We start from the raw sequence: 16,239 nt of genomic DNA on the forward strand, positions 1-16,239 counted from the left end.
CCCCCCATTCTTGCCCCCTCAGTTGTACCGACAGGACATTTTGTGGGATTATGTTTTGAACCAAGTAAGTGAACAGATCTGGCTTAAAATGCAGGCTTGTTCCTTTTTTTGGTGTAAAATACAAAAAAAAAAGGGGAAAAAAAAGGGAAGAAAAAGCAAAGCCCACATTTTGTGACTTCAATGAGAAGTGCTTTAGGGAGCTAAATGGTTGTCGTGGTGTAGCTTGAGGGGAATGAGAGGGGCTTAAGTGTATGCTGGGAAATGTGAACAATTTGTGGTTGCACATCTGCATCACCACCAAACTCTTCATGACAGAGCAACTTAAATCTACTACCATTACCTTTCTTTCCAGATCTTGAAGGTATGTTAACTGTGGAGCATTAAACTGCAGACACAAGGTGTTCAGAAACTGCTATTTAGAAGTGCACCTTGCATAACAACCAGTGCTCATGTCAAAGCAGGGATTTATCTGGGGCCAAACCAAACAGCTGGGAAGTGGAAGGGGAAATCCTGTTCCAGGGTAACTCTGTCTCGCTTGGCCCCTCCAGTTACAAGTGCTGCAATCAGTAAAGCAGGCTGCAAGCACTCAAGTGAGTGCTCAAGTGGGCACTTTGCTGGTCTCCCTCCCTATAAAATTTTCCTGCTAATGCAATGAAGTCGTTCATGTGGAAACTCCTCCTGTTTGATCACCGTATACAGTAATTCAGATCTGTGCAGACTTGTTGCAAATAGAGTGAGTTTTGGTTCAAAGGTTGTGAAGGAACACCGCATGCATCTATGTTCTGCAAAACCTGCTGCTACCAGAAGTCTTTTTTTTTTTCTCCTCCTTTCCCTAGAAAGTCTCAGTGGAGACTGAAATTACTCCCAGCTTCATCTACCTACATTTTTTTAAAGAAGTGGATGAATTTCCATGCTCAACTTTACAGATGTCAGTATGCTTACAGGATGTTTATGTAGCAAATCAGAAATTGTAAGTTGAGATTTTTCAGCGACTGCTGGCCAGAAATTTTTTAATTGACTGTTGGGGATCAGGTTTGTCACTGGTGAATTGTCACATCCTCAACAAACACACACAGAAATTATTTCAGTTAACTTGTTTGGTCAAAATTGTTCGTCTGGAATGGCCAGAATTTATGCTGAGAGGAGAGGCTTCCTGACCTGACTGGGCAATAGCCTCATGACTGGGTGCTTCCTTAGGCGCATGGAAAAACCTAGGTGGGAGGGCCATAATTCAAATCAGAGACATTAAAAATTTGAACCTATTTCCCAAATCCCATCTGTATGTTTGCCTCTCTCTTCTTCCTCCCCCAGATTTTCCAAAGTCTTGCTTTTGTTCCAGCATAGAACAAAAATCCAGCAATACCAATTTATATTTTTCAAAATGGGGTTCTCGTTCACCAGCCTACCCTATTATTCCTAACTACAATAGGTATTTGAAAGGAAGCTCTCTGAAATGGAGTAGATTGTGCAGTTATTTTGAGATATCAGCATGTTTGTAATGCAGTTTGGATAATTAGAGAAAACATGTCTGGCATTTCTGTGTGTGTAGCAGGGACTGGGCAGAGGAGGAAGGCAAGTGGGAAAAAGAGCAAAAGCTTCCTACAGTTTCCTACACGCTTGTGACGATTTTGAAGCGTTAAACTATCGATACTAAAATGGGTCATTGTGAGGATGTCCAAGGCAATTGCCAAGAGATGTTTAGGAGACCACATGACATGATTTTAGCAAAGGAGGCAGCTGCACAAGGCATTATTCTGTTTGGATGCTAAATTAATAGGGTCAGTTTGGGGGCTAAAATTTGTCTTGGCTGGTGGTTGGTTACCTAGGAAACAAGGATTAAACTTTCCCCCAAAAAATCCTAAATGAGGAGAGGAGTTAGTATTTTTAGGAATAGTGTTTAGCTTTGGGTTGTATACATACTTACATATGCAGGTATGTGTGCCTGACTTGAATATCTGAAAAAACAAAACCACATAAATTCTTGCTTTTTGTGATGCCTGCACAATAGGGAAGATAGGGTCTCAGGTACACCAAGCTGAGAGAAGTCTGAAAAAGAGAGATCATTTATCTTTAGACAAGTTACTGGCTATTCAGCATTTTCCCCAGAGATCTGTGGTTCAAAAGGGAGGTGAAGTATTACCTGAGAGTTACTTCCAGAGTTTCTAGGAATAACTTGCTGTTATACGTGCAACCTGGCATTGCAATCCCTGGCATGGTGGTATCTGAGGCAGCCTGCATCTGGGCTAATACACAGCTTGGTTTTGTAATATTTAGAAGAACTTTTATTCATCTCTTTAATTGCAGTCTTTGACTGAGGAGTATGTTAAATGCATATTGTTTCTAATATCATAGTAGTCTTGATACCTTCTGAGACCTAAACTTCAAAGAGTAAGTTTCAGTACTATTCAAAATAAATTAAAGTGTTTTCTCAGAAAGTTTATGAATCCAGGGACAAGAATTTGGAGCTAAGGCTGCCTGCTCTGCAGTGCTCAACTGACTCCATTCTAGTCTTTTGTCTGGAGGCCTTTGTGTACTGCCTGCTAGGGCTGTGGGTGATCGCTTAGATAAACCATGCTGGGGATAGTGTAAAATATTGTTAAAACGATTGTAAAAATAGTATCTTGGTACTACACGTTCTTCTTGCTGTGACATTCTCATCATCCCTGCTTAGCTTGCTGTCAGAAAAAGGAGTTTCTTTCTATAGTTAGCACAGGAAGGCGTACCTAGCCAAAAGAAGAATGGCTCTAATCTGCCGCCTCCATCATTCAGCGCAGTTGGGAGCATAGGCCTGACTTCAGAGCTGTGCTTGCAGGTGAAGGGTTGGGGGATTTATTTCTTCTGTTTGCTCTGCTTTGGGATTTTTTACTCTCTCGGCACAAGAGGTGAGCAGAATCAGGGGTGTTGGTAGTGAAAGCACTGACTGTATAGAGTCATCACAACTCTGCTGTGGTGCTCCCTGGGCTTCCCATTGCACTCTTGTGCTGCGCCTTGAGAGGAGGACTTCCTCCTGAAGTCCATGCTCTCTCTGTCTCATGCGGTTTCCAAAGCTCTTTATGCTGCTTTCACTCCACCTTTCAAATATATGGCTTATTTTCCATAGCACTGATTTCTTTGGGCCACAGCTGCTTCATTCCAGTGGCTTTCCTAGCCCCGTGATCCGCCTAGTTATGAGGCTGCTCTTCATCAGTCACTGTGTAAGTCAGCTAATAGCTGCTTTTGCCAGCTGTTGAGATGATCTCATGGAGACAGTGACCAAGAATGGTCGGTACATTAGAACAGAAAGAAGAGAGGTGACTTCTGTACTGAACAGGCAAAACCAGCAGTAACACAGTGGGAAGTTTCGGTAGGGATGTTATTGAGGAGGCTGATCTTCACAGAGGAAATGCAGTCCTATAACTACATTGATTTAGATATATCTAGGCTTAAGTTAAGTGCCCTGCGCTAGAGGCAGTATTGGTATGTATCTGTAGTGGTGGTTGTCTTTTTTCTTCTCCTAACCTTGCTGGCCTGCTCTAGGAGTACAGACCTGATGTTTTCTCTCATCTCTTCTTTCTGGGAAGAAAACAGAGTTTAGATGGTACATGTTGCACAAGGTAAATTTGGTAGAGGGCACAAGTGCACCCTCTGCAAGATTGCCTTGAAAGCGTCTGCTGTCTGGAGAACTCCAAGAAATGTCTTTGCTTTGGATGAGAGTAGTCCAGAGTACACTTCTGCAGGCTGCTTTTGGGGGAAACAGGGAAGGAAGTAGCTTCTGGCTCACCCAGAATTGGTTACACTCATTGTGCAGTAATGCGCAGAGGTGGCTGGGCTGAGCTGTGCTACTCCATGTGGGTTTCCCAGCTCAGCTGGCGTTCGCCAGCCGTCTCTGAGCCCAACAGTTGGAGCCGTGTTCACAGATACCATACTTGCTAAAACCTCCTCTGTATTAGAACAAAAAAAACCTTTGTTTGTCCCTGCTTGCTTTTATAATTTTGCTTTCTTTATAATGTTTATAACATTAGCAGTTATACCGTGAGGAAGAGGTATGTATGTATTTGCAAACGTATTTAGGTGTGTATGTAAACACACACGTTAAAATTTTGACAGGCTGGTAACAGCGCAGTGCAAGGGATGTAAACAATTCCGCATCCTTTTGTGAGACAATGGATAATGCCAGAGATGAGTTAAAGGTCAACCTAATTTTGTGGGTTTTTATAACTGGATTTTTCTTTAAAATGGTGGTGTTTTTTTTTCTTTTTACTGTGAGACTCCCAGAAACTGAAGCTGTGTACAAAGCAAATTACACTGGAGATAGCACAACAAAGGCTGTCAGCTGCACAGGAGGTGCCCAGGGTATGAATATTTTGTTGTAGGTTTTCATCCTTACTTATCGTGTGTGTTGTTAGCGGCAGGGGTAAAACTTTCAGACTAAGTGTAATTTTTTAATTGCTATTCTTTAAGGTTCACAAAATGGTCAATATAGCGGTTACTGCTAATTATCTCTGGTCAAGAACACTGTCCTAGATGGTATTCAAAAGTTTCCCTTAAACCAAAGGCTGTAAAATCAGGAAAGTAGCAAATTAATGGGAAGGGCAGGGTGTTATGAAATAAGAGTGTGGATTGTTTGACTTTTTTGTATCTACCAGTGCATTTTTTTTAAGTAGTTGTAACTAATATGTGTCTCTCAACCTTGCAATTACTAATTCCCTGTGGTGAGGAGGTAAAGTGGACTTTATAGGACCTGCAGGGGGAGGGCAGAGCAGTTGCTGATGCTTGGAGGGATGCTGTGCTGGGGTACAGTGTGGAAGATGAGTGAGAAGCCCTGAGAGGGAGACAGTGCTGGAATATTTTCAGCCCATTTATGTATAATATTTTTGAGAAGGAGAAAGAAGAGTGGGTAGTAACCCTGATAGTGGGGAAAAAAAGCATGAACTTGATGTGACACAACAGAGACCCAGCATAAAAGATTTTAGAAGCTGGTGACACCACATCAAATGAGGCAAAGAAAACCAAGGCAAGTACTTGCATTCAAGTGAGAGGAGATGGCTGAGGGAGACAGGGATAATGTTGATGTAGGAGAGCTTCTAATCTCAGATGTTCAACAGCCCTCCTCCAAGTACCAAAACCTCCATTGAGCTTTAAAATACCAAGGTTCTTCTTATGACTCTTCAAGGTTTATTTGGGTCAGGCTTTCAGTGTTTTTCTCTGCAATTAAGATTTGACATTTTTCCCCTCTCACAGGAATATCTGCTGGTTACTTTTTGTTAACTAAAGGACGGGGGTTTTAAGGAGAGTCAAATACTAAGAAGATTTACTCTGTTGAAATTCTGACAGTCCCCAGTCTAGCTGTGGCCAAAGAAAGGCACTGTATGGGCCAGAGGATGTCAAAAAAATGATTTCATTAAATGACAGTAATTTATTTAGTACAGGCTGGGGTGATAGTTTCAGAAGGTTCAAAACCCTCTGGAAGGTTATGGTTGGAGCTGGTGATCTTAAAGGTTGTTTCCCATGATTCTATGAATATTTTGCTCCCATCTTAGACGAGCTAGATATGGAGTAGTGACAGTGTTTGGGTACTACCCAGTTCGAGGGCCAGATGACAGGAGCCTGTAGATGGGAATGTAAGATAAAGGCACATGGAGAGATGCTCAGATACTGTGGTGAGAGGGCTATGCAGGTACCAAAGTACACAGAGATGCAGATATTCCTAGATCAGGAGCCTGAAGGAATGGAGACAAAGCACAGTGATATTAGCATCTTTATAGAGACTGTGCAAGATGGTGGATTCTTTCATTTTTTTTCAAAAGGAGATTGATTTGGATCAGAGCTTTAATTTTTTGGTGCTAAGCTCTCATTTCTTCTCTTTTGTACCATGATTGAGACATAACAAGTCCCTTTTCAGTCCCAGTGAATGTAAAAGAAATGCTGGCTTCAGACAGAATTTTGCAGTTTTCAATCACTTCTTAAAAAAGGAAGAAAGAGAATCTCAGTGTATCAGTTCTCACTGTCTGTCTCCAGTGCTGCTTCCTTCCTTCTTTCTGGAAGGAGAGAAGAAAGTGCCTAGATGGATATGCAGTTGATGAGAGTGAAAGAAGAAGTTGCAGATCACCCAGTTACACTCATGCAGAGCCTTCTTGCTCTTGTCACACCAGTTATTTCAGAACAGAGGGTCTGAGAAACCCACCTGCTGGCAGGGAGCTGCTCCGAATGAGCCAGGCGGGCAGTGCTAGCCAGCTGCTTCTCTGTAATCCCGCTGCTGTCTTCAGATGAGGCAACTGAAATCAGGATTGCCAGGGAGACAGATAATGCCCGAGGCAAATGCCTGAGGATTTGCTGGAGGATTGCAAGTGTAAAAGTCTCCTTTTCAGAATCCACTGCCCAGGCCCCATCTCCTGAAGCCTCCCAAGTCCTCTTCAGAGAATGTGGCAAAATTTATTTATTTTAAGATGCTACTGCTAAGTGCAGTTCCTGTGCATAGCTTAGAGCACTCACGCAAGGTGTGAGAGGTCTGACTTCATTTCTCTTGTCAACCTGGGGATGCAAGTCTGTGTTTTCCAGCTGTCCAAAGAGTTGCCCTTGTTACCAGGCTGGGATGAGGGAGGACACCATATTTGCCTGCTGCTCAGAGCTGAACCTGTTATACAACTGTCCTGGTTTAGTGGGACAGAATTTGAGAGTCAGTTTTCTGTTGAGGAAAAATGCAGTTTTATAAGGACTACAACACTCTATGGGAAAAAAGTTGATATAAACTTTGTTACAGGTTTCAGCTAGTACTGGTGTGCAGGTTCCTACAGTGCTCAAGGTCTTCAAGGTCTTGAGATAATAAAGTTGCAGAGGCTGGGAGGAGTGGAAACCTAGGGGAATCAACCCCAAGGTGACCCTAGGCTGGCCAATTAATACTATTCATACCATCAACGTCACATTCACTAAACTGAGGAGTTTGCTGGGGGTGGCTCTTCTTCCTCCTCTCCCTCCTGCTCCCTCTTCTGTGGCTGACATTTCAATAGGAACTTGTTTACTGTCCTAACCCTGAGGCCTACCTCCCCACCCCGTATTGTTTGAGTGTAACTTTGTGTATAACTATTATAACTGTTATTAATATTAGGGGTTTTTTTATTATTATTTTATTAAATATATATTTCAACCCACAAATCTCCTTTCTTTGTCCTGACTCACCTCCCTGGATGTGGAGAAGGCATTGGATGATAGAGCAACTGTATAAATCACGACAACAGCAGGGAGCACAAGCTTCTTGAGACAACACAAAGAGCCTTGTTAAGACCCACAGGCAGGGCATAGAGTTCTGAGTTCCAGCTCCTGCATCCTCAAACTGTGTGTACATTTTACAGTAAACAGACCATGGATAATAACCTGAAATAATTCCCAGCCATGACTGCATTTTGTAACTATTCCAGGTTGGCTGATTTACCATTATCAGGCTCTTTCACAGCATCTAAGCCCTCAGGTTTTGGATTGCAGTGTTGTTAAGGGAGGCGTTGGATGTCTGACTGCTGGGACTGGATTCCTTTGATCGTGTGCAGAAGGTGGCCGTGACAAGAACGGTCAGGGCAGGTGGGTAGGCACCGTGGTCCAGAGTTAGATGATGGAAATTGGAGGTTCTTTGAACAGCAGTCTCCCAAAGCACAAGACTTAGATGTAAACTGGGGTGAGGAGGCTTAAGTACCCAGGCGTCTGTTTAGAAAGGCACTCAGGAGTAGAGACTGTCCAGCAGGCCCTTAGAATGAGTTAGCGAGCGGTGTTTTTCATGCCGGAGGTCAAGGGCTTGATTATGGGAGGCAGTTTGGGTGAATGGCTATGAATTAATGGTGTTTATAAGAAGTGGGAGAGAGCACAGTAAAACAAAACTAGTAGCCTTCATAAAAAGGAAAGAGTTCATTTCGTTGGTGAAGCTATACAGAGGGCTCAGAGGCAAAGTTTCCCACCTTGCAAAGACAGGGAATATAAATTGCAAGCTCTTTATTGACCTCAAATGCAAGAAAGAACCAATCAGAAAGTGGGAACTGGGTCAAATACTAAAGACAAGTGTAAGTGAATGTAGCACAGGGATGTAGGTACAGAATTAGAAAGGTCAAGACACAAAATGAGATGCAACTAGCAAGAGAAATTGAGAGCTATAGTAAATAATTTTTAGGATGTCAAAGTCTTTGCTTCACTTTCCCAAAAGGAACTACCATGGTAGCTGACTTGGTATAAAATGCTTCTTGACTAAAAATAATGTAAATGTAATGTAATGACTTCTGTGTCATCCTTAAGCGAAAGTTGATACTGTGGCCTCTTCTTTGTGTCAGCTGGCATTTATCCCACACCAGAGTCTTGAATTTTCTACTTGCATTTTGGCCTGACTATTGCTAACCATGGTTATTTGTGATGCTGTCCCTGCCTGCGTTACATTTTTTGTATCTGACATGCGATGTGCCTCCCAGAGGAGGTCTTTTAATCTCATCTTTCTTCACCATCAGCCTATGTAGTCAGTGCACAAAGAACCTACTGAGCTACTCCTTCCCCCAGCATCAGTAGGATTTTCCAATGTAAATCTCTCATCTATCAATGGGTTAAATGTTTAAAATGCAACTCACTGAGTGGATTGAAGAGCTCAGCCATGGGTAATGAGATATATTACCTTTCACTGCAGGAATGGTAGTTCTGACCCGTCCAGGATGCTAGTGACTGGGAGTTACTATTTGGACTGCATCAACTGAGTTCAGTTACTAACTCGTGTCAAGAATTACTCTCTGGGCAGGATGGAGAGAGAGTGAATGGAGTGAGCTACGCAAGCAGTGCCTTCCCATTTCAGGGAATAGAAAGATATGCATCCAGTTTTAACCTGGACAGATTTTAAGATGTTTGATAGAAATAAATTGTGGTGCAGTGAGATTTCTTGTTTTGTCCTTTTAAAGAAAAGGGATGATGTTTACTGGGGGATGCAGAGAAAAAATGTAATATTGTCTTTATTATTTGTAATTTTCTTCAAATGTAAATAGTGTTTGCAGTAATATTTATAACTTGCTCAGTTCTGCACCTCAGATGACATGGCCCAGGGCACTGATTGGTGTCATCTTCTGGGCACAGTTGTGGTGGCTACAGCTGTCTCTCCCCTCTGCTGCAGGTCGCTCTGTATGGAGAGGGGCAGGACTGGTCTGGATGTGGGTTTTGTTCTGTTTTCAAAACTTTTCATTTTTTCTTTTTAAGGGACAGTTTCCTTTTGTTTTTAAGCATTTAAAAGCCTTTTTTGCATATATCTGTCACAGTACTCAGCACAACCAACATTGTTTTCTTTGAAAGTGTGTAGCTCCTATTACAGAGCTGATGTGTTTGGACCCCCTTGAGAAGGGAGCCACTTGGAAAAATGAGTCATGGTTTATTTCCAGACCTTGAAGTGATGGAGATGTGATTTTTCTTCCCTCTGAATTTTTGAAACCATTTGTCAGAGAAGATGAGCTTCAGCCTTGGTTAAAAAGAAGCAATCATGTGGCAAAATGGTTTTGCAGTTCAAGTAAGGACCAGAGAAACTATGACCAATATGAAAGGTCAAGTATGCTGTTCTCTACCTTTTTAATTTTTCTTTTTAAATTCAGTCATTCTTTTACTTCTTCCTGGAAGTAGTTGGTAATGCAGAGTTTGATGATGTATAGTGTCCTAAAATAAACTTCTGCATTTGGAAATTACATCTGTTAAGTAGAGCAGTTAGTGATTATGTATTTGGTTGCTTTTAAGATAACTCAAATGTTTTTCTGTAAGGCTGTTAGCAAGGTTATAATTGTTCTTATCGCCCTTTGTCTTTTTTTTTCTTTTGCAAGAAAACATTACCAAGCAAAATTAATAGCAGAAACTAGCACTTACTCATAACCTAATACAGTATACAAGGTATCATGATGGTTTTGAGCAAAAGAGAATCTCAGTCTCTTTCCTGTGCTGGTAATTAACTTTCCTGCTTTGGTTGAGGTCTTGTTTCACATGATAGTTTTCTCATCTGCATATGTTATTATAATAGAAATAATACTTAAGATTTTTCAGACAAAAGATGATGACTAAATTATCATTATTACTGGATTTCTTGGCTGCTTAATACTAGGTTCAGGGACGTTAGTACTTACGTGAATGGAAGTGGACTTCAGTGCAGCAGTACTGAATACGCATATGAACAGCTGGCGTAGCAGGAGGTAATTGCATGTATATATGGCAGCTAAATACCTGTTTAGATTTATTCCCATTTCACTGAAGTTGTTGTTAGCGTTCGTCAGCAGAGGTCAGTGTCTTCCTTGCCTAAGTTAACAGGAGGACTGGTTCCTGTGTGACCTAGTCTAGGTGATCCTGCTCTGGCAGGGTGGTTGGACTGGATGATCGTTCCAGGTCCCTTCCAACTCCTAAGATTCTGTGATTCTGTGACTTTTTTGGTAGCATTCTGTACCTTTGCTGAGGAGGCAGTGACAGAAACCTTCTAGCTGTGGGCCAGGTTTGCACATGTTTGGACTGGTTGTAATAAACTTGTTAGAACCGTGATTCATCATCTTGATAATTAGCAGAATCCAGGTATGGTGAAGTAAGTATTTTTAACTTCCAGTGCTTTTCAGAAAGGAAGACATGAACAACACCTGCTAATGAAGGGTTATTTCAGAGTTCTTCTTATTCAAAATTAGGTTGTTATTTTGCCATACAATCAATGGTAATGGGTTTGTATATTATTCATCAACAAGACAGCTACATATCTTCCAGTGGTATGCTGTTAATGTGCCAAGCAAATGGCATGGTTGGTTGGTTCTTTCTCTCATTCTCTCAGGAGAGGATACAGGGTTTTGTGGTGCAGTGTTTTGTTCTGATGGATGTAGAGATGGGTGTGCACCCTGCACTCATTGGTACAACAAAGGCAAGAGTGAAGCATATTTTGCCCTTGGAGTGAAAAGTGGTGACATCTGTGGGAGGCCTTGTCACAGTCTTGTGCCTGTCTCAGGAAAGCTGTACCAGCTGCACATGGCAGCCTGCCCGTCACCACAGGCAGCTGCACCTCACCAGGAAACAGAGCTGTGCGCTTTAGGTGACCTCCTAAGCAGCTTGGATGAGGCAGTTTGAAGGCACAGAGAATGACCTAACAGAGGACGCTTGCATTGATGTGCTTCGGGCCTATGCGTAGTACTGTGAAGTTTTTTGTGAAACATTTCCGGTGCCAGCTCTGCTAGAGTCATAGCCAGAGTGCTTCATGTTTGATACCAGAAGGTCAATGCTTTCTCTTTAAAAGAAATATTTGTAAATATTTTGCTAGCTTGCAAGTCTTTGTTTTATTGTTTTTTTTGTTGATCACCCTCACCAGAAAATATTTTCCAAATCAAAACTCCTATTTTTTGATTTTTCTTGTTCATTTCTTGTTGAGTTTGGTAGGCTTTTTTGTTTGTTTATTTGTTGGTTGGTTGGTTTTGTTTTTCATTTTTTCAGTATTTTCCCTTGTTTCTACCTTTTCCTACCCGCAGAGACTGACAGTGGCTCTCTCATGCTTCCCAGTTCTCACTTCTACCCTGATTAACTTTGAGTCTGGTTGGAAAAAGATATTTTATTCTTCCATTTCTGTTCTGTTGCAGATTTTGACTTGAACTATTTTTGGCATTGGAGCAAGTTTACAGACTACGTGCAGTGTGTCCTGACCTTCACTGGCGTGACCGGTTACATCACTTACCTCTGGCTGGACTCATCTTTCTTTGTGGAAACACTGGGCTTCCTCGCAGTGTTCACTGAGGCTATGTTGGGTGTTCCCCAGCTCTACCGCAACTACCAGAATATGTCTACAGAAGGAATGAGGTACGGTGTTTGTCATATGGAAAACAAGCGTGCGCATGTGCGTGTAGGTAAATCTTTGTGTAGCATGGGAATGCTTCTCTAGGCAGGGCAATGTCACCTTTCTAAATTGTACCTCCGAATACAGCAGCTGCTGGAGTGGGATTCTCTGTCAGCAGGAGCTGGTGCAGCACTGCTGAAGGCCGTGGGAGCTCTGTTACACCTCTGAGGTCTGACCCGTTGTCCAAGTCCAGCTGGGCAGTTCCAAGGTGAAACGCATTTTAGTATAATAAACATGTAAAACTACTGCTGTAACCATTAGCAACATACTGTGGTTCCAGTCAAACTGTGTTACACTGGTAATTAGAAATGGATTAAAGAGATCTTGCATATCAAAAGTAATAAAGATGAAGAAAATATTTTGAGCCTGCAGCAAATAACTGTCCGTGTAACTCACATATTAGCTCATCACTTTTTCTCACATATCTACTTGTCACTTTTTCGTAATATATTTTATATGTAGCAAATGACATCAGTATTTTTTTGTGTGTAAAAGTTTGTCACTGACATTTTAAAAAGCTCAAGCAAGACCTCTATGGTTGTGACTGGGAAACCCTCTGTAAGCAAGTGTAGGACAGAAAACTTGTGCCCACTGCTGGGGCATTAACCTAGATTGTCTTTTCATGCTGTTTACTGGCTATCTCAGTCGTAACACCAAAATTTCCAAATTGCAAAGGCAACTTGTAAAGCTTAAGGAGAGAGAAAATGTTCACTGTGGTGCACCAGTGTACTGGTCTGTAGAAACAGTACAGCAGCAAATTCAGTTCACAGAGTGCTGTGGTCATTTGTGAGTCTGTCTTCTCCATCATGTTTTTGAAGTGACTTCTCTTTCATTGCTTTTAAACTTTTTACTTTAGTGAAAACAAATAACCACTCCCCACCACCCCAAACCAAAGCAATTCTGTCCTTTGTTGACATTGTTCTCTTTACTTATTTGGCTTGGAGACACTTCTGCTAGCTACTTGAAGTTCTCTTCTACCGTGAAATGTTGTTGAGGGAATGTTCAGAAATTTGCTTTCATGCTTAAGGCATTTTTTGATTGGGTGCCTCTTTGGTACAGAGCGAGTCAGGATTTACTTCCAAAATACTGGGATATTTTTCATGCGTACGCTACCTTGGAAAATACTGTACCTGTGAGATCCAGAAGGCAGTTTACCTGCTAGACCTTCCTTATGCTCTGGTTTGACTTTTCACAGAATCACAGAATCACAGAATGTTAGGGATTGGAAGGGACCTCTAAAGATCATCCAGTCCAATCCCCCTGCCGGAGCAGGAACACCTAGATGAGGTTACACAGGAAGGCGTCCAGGCGGGTTTTGAATGTCTCCAGTGAAGGAGACTCCACAACCTCTCTGGGCAGCCTGTGCCAGTGCTCTGTCACCCTCACTGAGAAGAAGTTTCTTCTCAAATTTCAGTGGAACCTCCTGTGTTCCAGCTTGTGTCCGTTAAACGTAACGTTTTCCCGTTACGTTTTTTATCTGTGAATCATAATGCCACATTATGATAGCCCCTGCCAGATAATGTTTTGCTTTTTCTTAGCTGGGACCTCTGGGAACCAGAGTTTCAGTTTTCCAATTTCCTGTACATGCTATTTAGCAAAAGGAGAAAAAAGCCCTTTGTGCTTCACAACAGCATTTTCTTTGTAAAGCATTAAGCACAGAATTGCAGAATTCTCATCTAAAACTGCTTGGCAAGAGCCTCCTATGTTTAGGCAAGAGACAGTACCTTAAGAGCTCTCATTCCCTTGCCATCAATCAGAACCAGGTCTAGTGATAGCCACCCTCCTTATCGGCTGTGCCCACAGGTTTTCCAGAATGGATTCCCCTCTCTGGTTCTACTCTTCAGGTGGTACTTCATGTGGCATTGGACATGGATGGGTCTGGAGACTGATGAGACGATATACAGCTTATGCTGCTTATGCAGTTGGAGTGTGTTAATGCAAATGCACGCATTAGTACTCTTTTCAGGTTATATTTCAGCTTTATATATGTTGCAGGTACCACGTACACTGTCAAGCACGGTGCAATCCTGAGTTGACTTGATGGCCTCTAAGCATTACTGGGCTGTTCCTACTGTGAGAGTGACTTCTGCGAGTGTATTACCTTCTGTTGAAGGAGCTGTTGGAAATATTTCCTCTGAACTTCCCTTCCTTTTCCTGCTTCTCTGTCTAAAAACACATCAGAGAAGAGACCCCAGTCCTGGAAGCACTGATGGGAGCACGTAACAGTCCAGCCAGGCTACTCATAGGACTGAGGTTACGAACTTGCGTGGGCATTTACCCGATGGGGGCTAGTTGATGTCCATTGCACTGTGCAGTTATTTGCTTCTCTGTGCAGAAGTAACGTGCATGTGAAACACTGTCAGAAGCAATTGTGCTGGTGATCAGCCCATCAGCTGGGCCGTAGTGGCTGGCTGCCAGACATGCTCTTAGCAAGCCTCAGTGGCAAAGTAAAATAGATGAGTTTCAAGTGTCTTTGTGACTTTAAGCTTAATGAGGAGAGCAATGAGAATTAAGCTGTTCTACTTAGTGACCTTCACATCCAGGCTGGGGGCAGTAACTTAAACCACAGTAGTTCCATCACCTGTGGTGCATGTGTGGAGCCCATGTCCCTGATGAACATCACAGCCTTTACTACTGCTAGAGAAGGGGTTGTTTGGAGGCTCTCATGGCTCAGCTGAGAAAAGCAGCAACATGGATCTGTCTCTGAACTGGAGCAGAATGGGACAGAGCAACTGATATATTAAGTCTATTTCTACTTTAGCGAATAATTTGCTTCCTAAATGTAAACGAAAAAGCTAGAAATAGAGAATAAGGTTACAGTATGTGGCCACATCTGATCAGGGTATCCTGCCAGACTCCTCAGACAGTGGATGAGGCCCTCTGAGGGCCTCATCCACTCGGTCTTCCTGGTGGGGTGGCCTGTAGCAGACCCTCACTGTAATGTCACCTCCCTTTAATCCTGACCCATACGCTCTTGGTCAGCTCCTCATCCATCCCCAGGTGGAGCTCCATGCACTCCAGCTGGTCAGTGACATAGAGGGCAACACCCCCTCCTAGTGTCCCTTGTCTGTCCTCCCTAAAGAGCCTGGATCCTTCCAGTCCAACACTCCAGACATAGCCATCCCACCATGTCTCTGTGATGCCTGCAGGGGTGTGCTGTATCTGACTCCTCTTGTTTATTCCCCATGCATGCAGGCACTTAAGTTGGGCCTCTCATGAAGCTGACTTACTGGCTGGAGTGGCTGGAATTCCTTTGTGCTGCTCTTCAGGTGCTCTCCTGCTGACATGTGGTCTTTTTCCAGGCTCTAGGCATTTATTGCTGACTGGCATCAAACTGGTAGGAGTGGGATGGGTTGAGGTTCCCTTCCCCTGGAAACTTTAGAATAAAGCCCTCTTCACTAGCTTAGCAAGCCTGTGACCAAAGATGCTCTTCCACTTCTTCAACAGATGGACCCTATCAGTTCCCGTCTCATGCTTGAGGTAGCTGTCACTTCCTGATAAACAAACTTGGAGACCAGAGGCCATGAGGGAAGTAAATGGGACAGGTGGCTGTGATGACAGGCAGGATGCCCTTCAGGAGTCTGTTGTGCAAAGGGTGCCATCACCTCCATCTCTGTATTTCAATCTGCCACTGCCTGAAAAGTCCCCTACTGAAAATGTGCTCAGTGTCTGAGGCAATCGTCCAGAGAACATCTGCAGCTGAGTCAGTTATGTTTATTGTAACAGGGCATGGCTGGAGGGAAGGAATCACAGTTATGTGTGTTGTAGTGCTCCTGAGAATGAGTCTTCCAGTGCTTTGATATCTCTGTTCTGCTGGATAGACCTCACTTGTCTTAATATCTCCCTACTTCTCTCATTTTCCTTCTTTTTGTAGCAGCATCACTATTAGGTCCTGTAGTTTCCTCCTCTGTTCTGGGAGAGCAGAGACCCAAGGAGAAGTTGCAAAGAGATGGAAACAACAAAAGCAGAAAGGAGATGCATGCTGAGTAACAGCTTTTGTGGAGGGAAGACAGTGTTAGTATGTCCTGCTGAGCTGATGATTGAAGGGTGGGAATTTTCCCATGATTAAGTAAACAGAACTGAGCCATTCAAAGGAACAGAAATTTTCATGATGTTTGCTCTGACAATTAATCTGCTTACTTTGGGAATTAATACTTTATAGAAGCTCAGAGCTCTGTTCCGGCATCTAAGTACTTTTGAATAGTTGCAAACCTAAACAGCACAGTCATAGATCTATTAATTATGGTACTAACCTTGACAGAAGTGCTTTTTTATTGAATTGTGTTAATACTGATCAAGGAAATAATCAATTTAATGTCTGTTCAATTCAAGAACTAAACTAGTTCCATCTAGTCACCTGGTAAAAGAGTAATTTAATGACATTAATTGTTACTGAGATGGATTAGAATCATAAG

At 42.6% G+C, this 16,239-nt stretch overlaps 1 protein-coding gene across 2 annotated transcripts in view; it reads left to right on the forward strand.

Annotated features, from left to right (window-relative positions):
• Positions 1–16,239, forward strand: part of PQLC1 (PQ loop repeat containing 1) — a 61,437-nt gene that overhangs the window by 30,194 nt on the left and 15,004 nt on the right. For both annotated transcript variants that reach the window (XM_010193857.1, XM_010193858.1), the window contains one exon: positions 11,571–11,787. In XM_010193857.1, coding sequence (XP_010192159.1) covers positions 11,571–11,787 — 217 coding nt within the window. The remainder of the gene's footprint in view (positions 1–11,570; positions 11,788–16,239) is intronic.

Source organism: Mesitornis unicolor, unplaced genomic scaffold (genome assembly GCF_000695765.1).
Source record: "Mesitornis unicolor isolate BGI_N332 unplaced genomic scaffold, ASM69576v1 scaffold10981, whole genome shotgun sequence".
NCBI classification, from domain to species: domain Eukaryota; kingdom Metazoa; phylum Chordata; class Aves; order Mesitornithiformes; family Mesitornithidae; genus Mesitornis; species Mesitornis unicolor.